The sequence below is a fragment of the Dendrobium catenatum genome, unplaced genomic scaffold (assembly GCF_001605985.2).
Source record: "Dendrobium catenatum unplaced genomic scaffold, ASM160598v2 fragScaff_scaffold_621, whole genome shotgun sequence".
Classification (NCBI taxonomy): domain Eukaryota; kingdom Viridiplantae; phylum Streptophyta; class Magnoliopsida; order Asparagales; family Orchidaceae; genus Dendrobium; species Dendrobium catenatum.
The window spans coordinates 16,153,612-16,169,291 of NW_021319083.1; the positions used below are offsets into that span (position 1 = coordinate 16,153,612).

At 34.2% G+C, this 15,680-nt stretch overlaps 1 protein-coding gene across 9 annotated transcripts in view; it reads right to left on the reverse strand.

The window, feature by feature from the left end:
* Positions 1 to 1,846: 1,846 nt before the first annotated feature.
* Positions 1,847 to 15,680, reverse strand: part of LOC110094086 (transcription initiation factor TFIID subunit 15b) — a 27,143-nt gene continuing 13,309 nt past the window's right edge. For 2 of the 9 annotated variants that reach the window (XM_020819235.2, XM_020819237.2), the window contains exon 6: positions 3,069 to 3,496. In XM_020819235.2, coding sequence (XP_020674894.1) covers positions 3,379 to 3,496 — 118 coding nt within the window. In that variant the 3' untranslated portion in view covers positions 3,069 to 3,378. Of the gene's footprint in view, positions 2,374 to 2,849; positions 3,043 to 3,068; positions 3,497 to 15,680 lie in introns of those variants that run through there. The other 7 variants (XR_003700863.1, XR_002302822.2, XR_003700862.1 and 4 more) reach the window with 7 other exon arrangements.

The following is a 15,680-nucleotide window of genomic DNA, read 5'->3' on the forward strand; positions in this document are numbered from 1 at the left end:
TGATTTAAAAAATAGTAAAATAGCCATCTCAACAATTTCAATGAATTGAGGATTTAAGCTTTGAAAAGCAAGACAATCATCAATTTTCTAAACCCTAAACCCTAGAGAAATAAGTGAAACTAATTACACAATAAATTTTTTTTTCCACTTGCTATTTTAATTCCTTATTAAATGAGAATTTGACTTTTAACAGCGCACAATGACGAAAAAGGATTCATGTAGCAGACCCTCATATAATGGGACAAAGACTTGATATTGTTGTTGCTCTTTCAATTCTTTAAAACCAAGACAATGATCAATCATATAATCATTTTTGTTTAAGAATAATAAGCAATATGAGCTCTAATATATATTTTTAAAAAATAATTCTCTTTTAACCAATAAGCCTCTTGAAAGACAATTTGACTATCTAGACATTCCAGCTAAGAAATTAAGCATATTTTTAGGACAACTTACTATTTTACTTTTAAAAAAAAAATCATAATTTTATTTGACTATTGCTTTTTTATTACTTTCAAACATTTTTTGTAATAAAAATTATTTTTTCTAACTTCTTAAAAGAAATTACTTTCCCTCAATAATTTTACAATTACCTTTACAAAAATCTACATCTATCCCAATTACCTTTACAAAAATCTACATCTATCCAAAACAAACCCTAAGGCTTTGATTGGGACAACTTTTTTATTACTTCTTAAAATATCTTTTTAGAACAAAAGTTTTATTTTTTCTACTAAAAAACTATCTTAAGAAGCAAAAAAAATCATCCCAAACAAAGCCTAAGACTTTATTTGAAACGACTTTTTCATTGTTTCTCTTTTATTACCAAAAGTTAAAATTTTAATTTTTATAATAAAAAAATTATTTTAAGAAACTATAAAAAAATCATCACAAAAAAGAAATCTAAATCTCTTTTTCTTTTTTTGCTCTTTATATCCACTGATAATACACATAGATATAAATAACTGTGAATTGCAAATCATTTAAAAATATTAAATTGAAAAACAACACAATCTTTCCACGCCATCAGTCCCATGACAAACATATAGCTGATAGTACATAAATACAGATGTTTAAAAATAATTAAATTAAAAAAAATGATAGAAATCATATTTCCATTAACTGTAATAATATTAAAAAAAATGACAATGCTAATCATAATATTATTACATAACAACAATATTTAAATAGAAAGAAAGTCATTCTCTTCATATAATAATAATAAAAACCATTATGATATACTATATATATATATATATATATTGCATTACATATTGAATGTTTAATTTTTAATATTTATTTATATAGTATTAATATTTATAAATAACATCAAAAATATTATTATTAATATTAATGACTGCAGAACAACTACTGAAACATTCTAAGAAAATTTATATCAATATCAAAAAAATTCTTATATATTTGCATATCTAAAATTTAAATATCTATATTTATTTACATAACACTTGATTTAAAATTATAGAAAAATTTAAGTGCTAAATATATAAATTGTGATATGTACATAAATCCCCCTTATATCTAAGGCTTCCTGTGAGACAAATTTTTTACAATTTTGTAAAACAACTTTCTAACATAAATTTTAAGTTCAAGAAATTTTATATAAAAAACTGCTTTAAAAGCAGTAAGAAAGTGATCCCAAACGAAGCCTATATCTAACAATCAGCCATGCATCGACAAAAGAAAAAGAATAAAAAAAACCCAACAGAAATGTAATAAGAGAATTGAGGATGACTTTAAATAGATTTAACTATTTATCTGCAAATACAGTAGCTTCAATTCAATTTTAAGCACAGATGTACACAAAAAATGCACAACCCCGAAATAATTGACAATAGAAGAGGAAAGGAATTGCTTACCGTTGATCTGTTATTGGTAATTCGCAGGACTTCCATTCAGTACAAGCTCATTAAAAGCACCACAGCAATTCCAACTACAATTTCAAATACAAATATTATAACGGTAACATCTCCACAACGGCACTAGGGCGCTCCAGTTGCAAGGTCTGTTAAAAAAAATTGTACTGTTAGGCGCCAGGGTATTCAAAATTAGGAGATTTTATTCTGTACGGACACCGGATGGGAGAGCCGTCCGGTGGGTACCCAACGGTACCGAGTGCGGGTACCGAGCTGGGCACCCAGCAATGGGGTGATGTGGCGCATTTTTATTTGTCTCGGAACGCCATCCGCACTCCGCACAGAATAATAAATCCAAAATTAGAACCTCCCACCCACTAGACAAACCAGGCTCTCTTTGAATGCTGGCCATGAAAGAAAATGTCAGTCAAAATGCCCCACCTGGATGGCAAGCAAATGCAGTTTCTGCTACTACTCATTTTCTTTCACCTACCTGCATCTACACGGAGAGAAACTATTAGGCTGGCACGACAATGTAACTGTTGTGTGGAGTATTAGAATACACACAATTGTGTACTCCATATAGATTGAGAATCTAGCTGTGTATTTACTAGCTAAGACTTTCTCCAAACGTAAGAATGACGTCGCTCGCGAGCTCCAGCCGAACAACAAAACTTCCAGTATTTGGTTGCGGGTGAACAATGCGACGCCCTGCATTATTTTTCTGTCTCTACAGGATTTGCTGAAGAAACGTGCGAAAGAGGAGAAAGACCGTTATCTTCTGCGAAGGGCTCAAAATGGAGTCGCCATTTTTTAGTTTTACTGCATTTTAGAGTGAAAAATGAAATTTTCGGTTGGAGATGCCCTAAATCCATCATTCAGGCCTAATAATTTATCCTTAATGAAACCTATAGGATGCCTTCATCTTGGCAATTAAGTTGAGCTTTACCTACAACACCTACCTATAAAAACATATTTGACTGACAAGAAAAGTCCTCGTAAAATTTCCCTGCTGACCAATCAATCTAAAATATTCACTCTCTTGTTCTTCCTCATTTGAATTTCAAATCAATCGTAAAACTACAATAAAGAAATAAAGAAATTAAAAAAACATAACACAAGCAAGCAAGCGATGAAGCATGACATTAAAGGCTCAGCAACAAAGCACCTGCAGATAACAAAAGCAAAATGATGTGCAGAGAGATACAAGTCCGGCATAATTATATTAATGGTGGAAAAAGTAGCACTCACCTGTAATTTTTCAAACTTAACAGCAATTTGGAGATTACATCCACTTGTCTCTATAAGAAAAGAAAACGAAACAAAGATCCACACAGCACAAATCAATTTAATTCTTAACTCCCATCCAACATAGAATACTAAGAGCAGAAATCCTATGTGAATAGGTAAAACCTACCTTAGGCTCCTGTTAGGGTACATTACTGAGGTCATCTGAGAATGAATATTCTAGAGAATTTTCTCAGTACATCTAATCACTGGTTCTTCAATATGGCCTTGAACGCTGGCCACCATGATAGTTCCTATCAGGCCCAGAACCACCACCGTCCCTGTAGTTGTCTCTACGCCTGTCTCCACCACCACCATAACCACCCCTTCCACCGCTGCATAAGATAGCATACGCCACAGAACAAAATTACAATAAAAGAATATGCTTTAATAATAGAATCATTGCAAACCAGGAGAGGTTAGACAGCATGAAATCATAATCCATTTGAAGAATATTAGTGCAATAGATGCATAGGTTTGAAGCAAGGCAAATGATGAAATTTTATTAAAAACTTAATTAAAACAATAACAAAAGAAGTCGATCCTTCATTTAAAAGTATACATAATTTTCAAAGAGATAATACAGTGGCTAAGACCAGGTCAAACGGATTCTAAAAATTTATATACCCTTATCAGTTTACATGTACAAAAAACACAAAAGTCTACAAGCTTATAATACCCGCTTTCAGAGTACTTTAGTGTTTAAAATTTCGTTTGGGACAATTTTCTTCCTGTTTTATAAAACACATTTCTAAATTTCTAAAATTTTGTACTAGTAATTTGCTTTAAAAAAGCAATAACAAAGTTGTCCCAAACTAAGTAAAGAACGTGATGATGTGTGCAGGTCAAGCTCTAGTCGCTCCATAGTAAGTGCTTAACTAATAGCATCTGTGGATCGAATTTTATTAAAGTACACAAAACTCAAATCGAAGTTTGATCATAATATGCAAAGTGCATAACAGTGCAAGACAGCCTACAAAGATCAAAATTTAGCTATAAGGTTGCATATATATATATATATATATATATATATATATATAATTATCATTTTTACCTCATGACTGGATAATTATGAAATAAGGATATACTTATCCATAAGCTAGAATTATATTGCTCATGAGTTAGCATACTCTAGGCGGAAAAAAATGCTTGCATTGTAATCAAGGATATGATTAAATCAATTTAATTTGAATCACTCGTATGCATTTTCTCTCCCTTTTCTTCTCTCAGTATTCTCTTCCCCCCAGTGGAATCCTGTCTCCCCTTTATAAACCCAACCTTTCTCACCTATTTGAATCTCTCTTCTCTTTGCTTAGCACTATTCGGTATCTAAAACTTTGTTGATAAAGTGCTTCATCGACTACTTGCTACACCACTCATGCTCATGTGTATGCATTTGCATATCATGCTTCACATGTTGCTACTTTCTACAATACACACGACTTGCAATCCCAGCTCTCCATATTGCATCACATAGCATTATAAGGGGCACATCTAGAGACTAATAGCAATCATAGCATTTACATCCCACCTCACTCTATTACAACATCTTTGCCCCATCCCTGAACCATAGCCGCGATCCACAACACCATTGGGATCTATTGCTGTTCATAATCACGTCACATGATTGGTTTGCCACTAGCACCATGAGAATTCTCACATTCACAAGAATGCAATGTCATTATAGTTCTATGCTACTGCATATGAATGGCATGCATCACGCACACACACTTTCCTGATCTTATTCTTTTACTTGGTTATGACGAAATCATGAACACATAATCATGACCTCAAGTTTTTATCTTCATCATGATTGTGATTTTTATCAAAATATTTATCCTAATCCATACCTAAAAGGCATTGAATTAGCAAATAAGCCCATTACTTTCCTATGGCATTTTGTGATGCAAATATCGTACATCAATATATCATGCATAATTAACATAAACGACCACCAAAATATAAACATGATCGTTGAGAGGATTATAGATCATCAAGAACTTCATAGACGTATTATTAGATTATATATTGTATTCATGATATGTGCTATTTTCATCCTTAATTTCATCGATCTCAATATTCGTATCAAAATAATGAGTATCATCCTTCTTATGACAATGATGGGATACTAAAATCAACAATTTCAATATTCCAATCTATATACACACGGTCTCCACCTCCATCTTACTATCACCATGTTATTTGAGTTTTCATATTATCATCAATAACCATTTTACAGTTCAAGTGATGAATATTCATTAAAAAGTCACAAAACCAAGGACAAATCCTATAGCAAAGATGTTACTATGATCAACAATCTCAACATTCCAATATATGACATATTGATCTCCAACTACATCTTACTATCATTAATCCATTGAATCTTCATATTATGATCAATCACCTTCTTACAATTCAAAAGATTAATATTCCTTTAGAAGCCACGAGTCAAAGAGGAAGTCCTATAGACTTCAAATCCTTTGAAAATATGGACTGCTTATGAAGATAACCCTAATTTGCAAATGAGCGTCTTAAGAAAAATGGTGATGATCAGTTTGTATTTGATCAAGTGAATGAGATTATACCTAAGCCCAAGCATCACATAGTGATAAATGATTACCTAAAATTGAATATGAGTCTGCACCAATAAAAAATATTGCTCTACTCAGCCTCTTTCAATAGCACTAGATAATGATCCAGAGCTGATTTTTTGCTTCCTTCTTTAGCATCAATTTTTAAGATCAAGTTTGTGCTTCTACTTCCATCACAGATATCATGCAAAGATATTACATTATATATACTAGATCCCGGATCATTCTCTGATGTTTTGTTGTCAAGATTTATTGTTCGTGTATGTATTTGTTATCCCACAAGATGACCTTAAAAACATCATGAATCAATCTTACCACCTCCGCCAGGTCTACAACAACAAACTCTTGGATAAAGAGTTATATTTATGCAAGGTGAACTTAACGCAATTCAACAATTGCTTGATAGCCACTTGAGTTCCAAATGAAGTTATAAGATTGCATATCTTTATTGCATTGTACATTATTTTATTATTTGTATATTTATATTATGTCTAGATAATCTTGAAATAAAAAATTTGCTTATTCATCTAATAGAGTTATTTAAGTCATGCATTAGTTTGCCCTTTCCTATAAAAGAGATGCTTAGAATGAGAAAACCCTCTGACCAATTATCTCTCCCTCTTATTTTCTCGAAACTCTTTCTCCCCATCTGAATCCTCTATCGCCCCCCTAATCCTTTAACCATTCTCTAGCTTCACTTTTGATACCTATGTTTTCTATTTATTAAACACCAATAAAAGTGGCCTCAAAGATAAGACTTGGCAAACTATTGAATTGCTCCATGTGACCTCCACGGTCATGATTTGAACCAAAAAACAACCTCTTCATGAATGCAAAGAGAAGGTTGCATCTATCCTCCTCCAAGACACTATAGTGCAAGACTCTAAAGTCCTCCTAAAGCCATTTTTAATAGAAAGTATAAGCTAATCAATTTAAAATTAGGTTATGATATACAGTTTTTGGACAGAATAAATTTATTGCTAATCAAAGAACCAAGGACTCACTACACCAATAAGGAGCTCCCCTAAAATGGCAATGTTTGATAGCCCAACCTTAGTTTGACTCTTATTTTATATTTAACCTCCCATGATCATATCATGTTGATGACAACTTCATTCTTTCCCCACTCAAGAGATAGGTAAAGATGAGAAATTATATAATTCATAGTTTAAAATTGCAAAATAAGAGGCGCGTCTCTACGCAATTTAACCCCCAAGAGTCGCATTGCTTAAGCAATTTTGGGTCTAGGTGAGGCTTACGCCTCAAGATCCATGAGGCGGGCCTTAGAGGCTTAAATGTGTAATAATGAGTGAGGCGCATGCCTCCTAGAGTCGGGTCCCACCCACTTAAGTTCCTAATTAAAAAATCCTATTTCCTCAATTATTTCATTCAGCCTACCCGAACCGAACGGAGGAGTTCTTCGCAAGCCCATATCCACGGCCTCCCTTCCCGCCGCCGCCTCAAGCCGGTGAGCTTCTAGTGTCCGGCCGCCCTCTACGACAACTCTACTACCGGTTTTAGGTATTTTTTTAATTCAATGTATGATTTTTCAAGTTATAGAAAATCTAGGATTTTTTTAGATTTTTTGTTTGATTTTGAATTTTTACATTAAAAAACAAGGTTAGTGGCAAGGAAAAGTCAAATATATTATTGCGGCGGGACCCTCCTTGGAAGTACAGTGTATAGGTTGACGTAGGAGGCGGCGAGAAGACATACGTGTATTTGAAATGCAATTTTTGTGATAAGGTGGTGATTGGAGGAGTTACCCGCATGAAGGAACACTTATCCGGCTCACATAAAAGCGTAGCATATTGTGTGAATGTGCCGGATAAGGTGAAGGAAGAAATTACTGATTACATGAAGAAGAGTACCACGACCAAACATTTACAACAAGAGCAATTTGAAGAAATGGTCGAACATGGTGCTTACTACGGGAGCGATAGTGGAAATGACTCTTCCTCCACTATACATAGTAGAGGTGCCCGGGGTCCTATCAACCAATATATGATTAATCCATGAGAGGATAGAGGTAAAGCACAAATGATGCCTGCGGCTGGTACCAGAGAGGGTCGACGGCAAGTTTGCATGGATATTGGAAAATTCTTTTTTGAGAATGCATTCCATTTAATGTTGTGACATCGTCGGCCTACTTCAATATGTTGCGATCTGTAGGGTTGTATGGGAGAGGGTTGAAGGCACCTTCAATGTACGAGTTGCAGACATGAATTTTGAAGGAGCTGCAGAAAACATAGCAGAGTATTTATGAGATTAAAATGACATGGAGTGAGACTGGTGTTACCATTATGTCAGATGGATGGTCTGACATGAAGAGCAAGAGCATGATTAATATCCTTGTAAACAATCCTTATGGCATGGTATCTTTACAATTAGTTGAAGCTTCAAATGAGGTTAAAAATGATGATTTCATTTTCAATTTATTATATGGGGTTATTGAGGAGATCGATGAGCAATTGGTTGTTCAATTGGTGACTAACAATGTCAGTGCATACAAAGCAGCTGGTCAGATGTTGATGGAGAAGAGAAAACACCTCTATTGGACCCCCTGTGCGGCACACTGTATTGATCTCATATTGGAGGAACTTGGTGAGCTAACTCAACACAATAGCGCCCTGTCTAGGGCGAAGAAGATCACAAAGTTCATCTGCAATCACTCATGGGTCTTAGCCTTAATGAGAAAGTTCTCGAAGAAGGAAATCATTCGCCCTACTATCACTAGGTTCGTTATTACATTTGTGCACTGCAAAGCATTTTCAATTTCTAATACAAGTTTATCCTACAGGTTTGTCACATCTTATTTGACACTGCAAAGTATGTTGGATGTTAGACAACCTCTTAAAGCCATGTTTACATCGACAGAATGGCTTAATTGTGCGTAGGGCAAGAAACCTAAAGGGAAGGAAATACGAAGGCTGATTCTGAATAATAAATTTTGGACAATTGTGACCTATGCCATATTGAGCACAAGACCCTTAGTACAACTGCTACGATTAATGGATGCCGAGAAAAAACCAACCATGAGTTTTATACATAATGCAATGGATGAGGCAAAGGAATTGATTGCACATAACTTGGGAGGAGAGGAGGCCAATTATAAAAATATTTGGGATATCATCGATACTCGGTGGGAGGTCTAGTTACACTGTCATCTACATGCAGCGGTGTATTATCTCAATCATCAATTTTAATATTCAGAGAGGAAATCCTCAAAATCCAAATGTGAAGCTGAGCTTATACCATTGCATGGAGCGGTTGAGACTGGACCAGACCGTCAGGGAGCTTGCAGATTTAGAACTTATTCTATTCAGAATAGGGTGAAATTTTTTGGTCTGCAAGAAGCAAAATCTACTATTATGAAACGCTCTCCAGGTAAGCTTATTTTTTGCAAAGTAACAATATTTGCATAACACTTTAATATGTTATGATTATCGTTTCTCTTCTTGAAAATAGTTGAATGGTGGATGCAATTTGGTGATTCCACCCCTGAGTTACAGAGTTTTCCAGTTAGAATTTTGGGCCTCACTTGTTCTTCCTCTAAGTGTGAGCGAAACTGGAGCACATATAGTCAAGTGCAAACGAAGAGAAGAAATCGACTTTCAACACTCATAATGAACTCCCTTGTGTATATTATGCACAACAAGATGTTGAGAAATAAGAGGTTGAGGAACAAGGGGTTGAAGCATGATCAGGACCCTTTGGTGTGTGATGATGTGGGGTATGATAATAAGTTGTTCATAGATGATGAGACAGATTTGTCATTATTAGAACACACCACGCACATCCACTAGTACCACACCACACACATCCACTAGTACTGCAGCACAACAAGCAAACAAAGGTATCTCACAATTTCTTATGTGCTATTACATTTTAAATACATGCAATTAATAGCACACTAATCAATCTTATTGAACAGGGAAGAGAAAAGTGGGTAATATTGAAGAAGATGAAGATTTGACATTCATAGATGGAGATGAAGATACCTCCCTTGAAGACCCATTTAGTAATGGGACATGATTGGATTTTAGATGTTCTTTCTTGTTTGTACTTTGGGAGTTTCAATAGACTTATATTTGTGATTTTGTATTTTGAATTATGCTATGAGATATCCACCTTTCTAATCTATTTGGGAAGTAATAGTCACTGGAAATTATTTATATAGAGTATAGTTAAATAAATAATTGTCTTCAAAATTCAATTTGCATGAGGCTCAAATCTCTCTCTTGGATGATTTATCTGATAAAAAAACAATTATTATGATTGCTAGTAAATCTAAATAAAAAAGGACATAGTCCTCAACATAGTCAAATATCTCTCTTGAATCAAATGTTTAAATATCTCTCTTCAAAGATTTATGTAGTAAAAAATAATTATTATGCTTGCCAGTAAATCAAAGTAAAAAAATGGCATACTAGTGCCCTCAACATAGTCATATATTCCTCAAACCTCTACAAAAAAAAACAATCAATATTCATTAACTCTCTATGGGATCGCTATCATAACAATAGGTGATAAGATATATCATTCACAAATTAGGGTATTGTGAGGCCCAAAATTTACAACTCAGGGTAGCGTGTGTCATAGCCTACTAAGATTTTTGGCAAAATAGATTTGTTGCTATGTCCAAATACTTATTGTTTTAATCCAATCGTATATGATCTAAACATATTCTAAGGAAAATCTCTCAGACATCTACCAAAGAGTTCTTTCAATTCAGTCTTGTAATGTTCTAGAAGCCATCAAATAGTTTGCCTCATTATTGAGTAGTTTTAGTGTAATCTCAATTCGTTCTAAAAAGATGTCATCCAACTAGAGAATGATGGTGGATTAATTTCTTTTCAAACAACTTTGGAAATCCTAACGGCATGACTTGACTGGAGTCCAAGAGAACCTTGCCCAAAGTCAAACAAACCAAACTCTAGTGCTAAGCATTTTTCTACATCACAAAGATATCAATGAGAATGATCCCCCATTGTCAAGTTTTTTGAAGCATAATTTCTTGAAAACCTTTAGGAATCACCCAAGTGGACTTCATCACATGTCTTGTATTGCGGAAGCTCTCTCTTACCATCTTCTATTGTGCCAAAAGTTAGTTACAGCGAAGGACCATTAGATTTTTTTTTGCCAATAAAACTCTAAGAGGAGAGGCTGCTAAACATGAGTGGTAGGAGTTAGGGAAAGCCATTATCAGGATGGAGAAACCTAAAAGAATGAGTAGGTGATTTCTCTAATCCTTCATACTTTCAATCAGGTAGAGGATTTCCTAACCCATTTTAGTAGATTTCAATTACATGGTGATTCTACGCAGTTTTCTTACTTTGAATATCCATGATTTAAACTTATTTCATATTGTCGAATACCACTTCTCTATGTGCACTGTATTACTTGATGCCCAAATGTCTGCATTAAAGCGTAAATGTTAAAATGTAATATGATCTAAGAAGTGGAAGTTGGAAGCTCGGAATAGGCCTCCAAAGGAGAATATACACAGCGTGTGATCAACGACACTAAGTTTGACATATGTTGCTATGTGAATAACATCTTGGGTTGAGAATAAATAACTTGTCACCAACTACGACCCTATCAAACTATGCAATCATGACCGCAAGCTGAAATAAAGTTATAACTAGAAATGAATGTGTTTTTTATTAAAAAAAAAAACTCAATTATACATGTAAAAATACCTTATTTCTTCTGTCTCTTTAGATTTGACCAATTGTCGTCTCATTTTGGCTCTTAGCCAAAAGCATTGCTCTTTTGCAAACCAATTTCCCTCGAGACCGGTCACACAAGTACATTGAACAACTTTTCTATATTGTTGATTTAATGCATTAAATTATTTTCTACTGAACTATCTCATTCCTTGTTGTTCACGCGTGCTTCTAGGTGCCAAGTCAAACATGGGCAAATAGGGTGGAGAAGAGGCCAGAGAAGCCTAGAAAAAAATTTAAGGATGAGATAAGTTTTTGTAGTCAACAACCTCAAGGCTTTCTATCTTTAATGAATGAACAATAGAACTCTATTTTTTGTCAAGTTTGTGGCCCCTCTTTGATGAATTTAAACACTTTGCATAAGTATTGATGTCTTTACTTTCTTCTCTATACTTTCCTTTTGTATGTGTTTAATGCTCGAATTCCTCCCAGCGCAGTATCAAAACCCAATTTGAGTGGTCTATAATGTTGATTGACCGAACGTGAGGCATGATTAGTGCTGCAATAGTTGGGTCCAATCAAATCTCTCAACTCAAATCACCCAAATGGTGGGGCCAATCAATTTTGATGATAACTTTAGTATCAAAACTTAGGTTTTAGATTCATAGACAGTGATATCGACAATAATCAATTTGGGAAGAGTGCGTCAAGAATAAGCAAGTTTGCATGCATCCATTCATCATTTTATAACTGACATCATGAAGTTCATAGTGATTTTTATTTGCAAATGGCATCTCCAAGAAGAAAGGTTGGACAAGTAGTAAACAACTTAGTTTCTAAAAGTGAAGTGACAATGCCGGGAAATGAGAGATTGTCTCCTCTAGGGATGGTTGCATAAAACTTTTCTGGGTTTTTGTCAGGTATGGCAATGCCTCCACTGACTACTACTATCCAACTTAACAAAATCACTCATTCATAACTAACTTATACCCTAACAAAATTTTGAACGCCATGATGGAAAGTCGACTCATGTTGCCCTGAGATCTTCTAAAAACCAATAACTTGAGAGAATATTAAAAGTGAAGCCAACTCCACTTGCAAGAATGACTCCACTCAAGAAGGAAGATTGGCTAATTCTGGCATCAAAGCCCTTTGAAGACATGGAATGCCCGCCTAAGAAAACGACTCTAATCTCTCTTATTTTGATCAATGATGTAGAGCATCAGTGGAGACAGCAACAGCACATTCATTTTGAAGGATGGCAAAATAAAAAGATTTCTTGAGATGAATTCATTGAGAAGTTTTGAAACAAGTATGCTTCAGTGGGCAGCAATGTACTGAGTGTAGATAGAGTTGAGCCGACTCGTTTAATGAAACTTCTAGTGGAGTATGTAAGAAGGTTCATAACATTTATTCAATACAAGCCTCAAATGGTATCTAAAAAATTTTATCCATACCACTCAACAAGTCAACATTACTTCTTATAAGACCCTAGTGCATTAAGCATTGAAGATTGAGGATAAGTTGAGAACAAAGAAAGGAATCACACAAACAAAGAATTGAGACATCCAAGGGAGACGAGATGAATTAGAAGAAAAGTCATAGCAATCCCTGTCCAAAGTGTGTTCCACCACATAGTGGCATTTTGAAGAACTCATCAATACTATCAATGTCATGCATTCAACCAGATTTCCAACAACCACAGAGAAAGGAAATTGGAAATCATTATTCACTGAAGGAAATCATCGCTAATCAGGCACCAAGAGTGGCATCAAACATCAAATCAAATTTCCCTACCACGACCACTCGAACAATACAAAAGAGTCCAATTTCTCATTACAAACTATTTAGGCTCGTGCTATGTGAGACAAAAAAGAAATATTAAACATACACATGGAATGTACATTTTAAGCACCGATCCCTTTCAACCATCTTCAACAAATAAAATAACATTCATACAAATTGCAATTAGGTAGGTAGTCATCCTCAAACCTCAATCTTTGCACCATCAAAACTCTAATAAATTAGTCAAATAAAAGAACCATAATCATCCAATAAAAACCAGTAGCAAACACTTATTATATCTTATTTCCAAATGAACAAACCGTGGCACACTTCCAATGTATCCATAAACCATTAATAAGGCGTCTCCACACGTTACGCCCATACCCAATTCCCCAAGTACTAAGCTAATTACTGAATGAACAAAGTAAAATCGCAAGTGAGAACTAAGCATTAACCCATTAATAAGGGTTAAAACACATGAAGACTCAAGGAGGCATGTTCATGTTTTAGAAATCTGAAAACAGTTATCCCCTCATGTCAATCGTAGGCAAAAAAATTATTCATAGAAGCACAAGCACCATATACATTGCTAATCAATTCCCAAATCCAATCAATGGTTAGAAATAACTTAGAAGACGGACTTCAGCAGTGCTCCTAACTTTAAATGCTCAATCAACTTTGTACTGCATGTAAAATTCATCAAGAATACAACCAAGTAGTCTGAAAACAGAATGACGTTCACATCATTTGAATAGGCACCACACACAGGCATAGCAGTAAGACACATTTGACTGATCACGAATCTTCTGCAATAGGCTATTATGAACATGGCGCTCTATCATAACACAACACTAAAAAAGAAGTTACTTCCACAAGATCAATCTCATGTAATTTCGAAAATCATTCTACAAGCACCTAGCAGATGCCATCTTCAGGGTAGGATAATTTTGTCTTGCCTCTATGACACTCTTAGACAATATATATATTTGTAATACCCTCAAATGCAAACCATTCCTTAACATAAATAAGATCCGTGCATTTTCAATAAGAAAATACATATAATACTAATAAAATTACGGAAACTTAAATTAACAATAGCAATATCAACGATAAAAATAATAACAAAAGTAGCAATAATAAAATAACAACTAGCATTATCGCAGCCTACAGATTAGTCTCTGCTGTGAAGTAATTTAACATGTGAAATTAATACCTATCACGATTAACAATTCAACTTTTTTCATAAAAAAAAGCCAGAATCTTCAGCACAATTTTTTTTGCTATATTTAAAACATATGATCCAACACTGTCGTTGCCAGGTTCCAAGTCCTGGATGAGAAAAGTGGAGGGTTGCATTAGATAGTCGACAGACGACAGCCAGCATAAAACTTGTCGAACAATAATAACATGAATCCTTTAAGAAATTGTGTTAATGCTAGGACGTCCCCTGGAAGCGACGCGCTGTATGGCATGAATACAGTGACAAGCGTGCAAGGGTCACTGCACCGGCGCCCGGGTACAGTGTATAATAGGCAAGGGTTCCCACATCAAGGACGATGTGGGCAAAGAAGTTAGTCCATGAAACTAAAATTAGGATAGGAACTTGGAATATAGATTCCCTTACAGAAAAATTAATGGAATTAATACAAAAGATACCTCTTGAAGAAAGAGATTTTATTGGAGGAGATTTAAATGGACATGTTGGTAGAATGGACATGTTGGTAGAGAGTTAGATGATTTTAAAAGCATTCATGGTGGCCATGGATTTGGAACGACGAATAAAGATAGCAAGACCATATTAGATTTTTGTTTAGCTTATGATTTTTCAATTGCTAATATCTTATTTAAGAAAATGAATGAACATCTCATTACTTATAAAAATAAATATAGTAAAACCCAGATTGACTATTTTTTATTAAAAAATTAAATCGTTTAAATTGCAAAGATTGTAAAGTTATTCCAAGTGAAAATTTATGTACCCAACATCGATTATTAGTTTTGGACTTTAAGATAAAGGGGCATAAAATAAAAAATAAAGTAAAACAATTTTCTAGGATTAGATGGGCGAATTTAAAGAATATTAACAAAAATATTTTTGAGAGTAAGATTTTAGATCTTAAGATTTTGTCTGTGCATGAGGATGCTAATATTATGTGGGAAAAAGTGGCTAGTGATCTTAGAATATTGCATCTAAGAAAGCAATATGCGATGCAAAGACATTAGCTTTTAGTGATTTATATAACAGATTAGATACTAAGAAGGGAGAAAGATATATGTATAAGTTAGCCAAACAAAGAAATAGGAGTAGTAAGGATTTAGTTCAAGTGAAGTGTATTAAGGATGAAGATCAAAAATACTTTTCTTAGAAGATGATATTCAACAAAGGTGGATGAGATATTTTGCTAAACTTTTTAATGAAAATTGTGAAAATAAGATTGATTATAGTGACCTTAGCACCCTAAATGAAAAAAAAA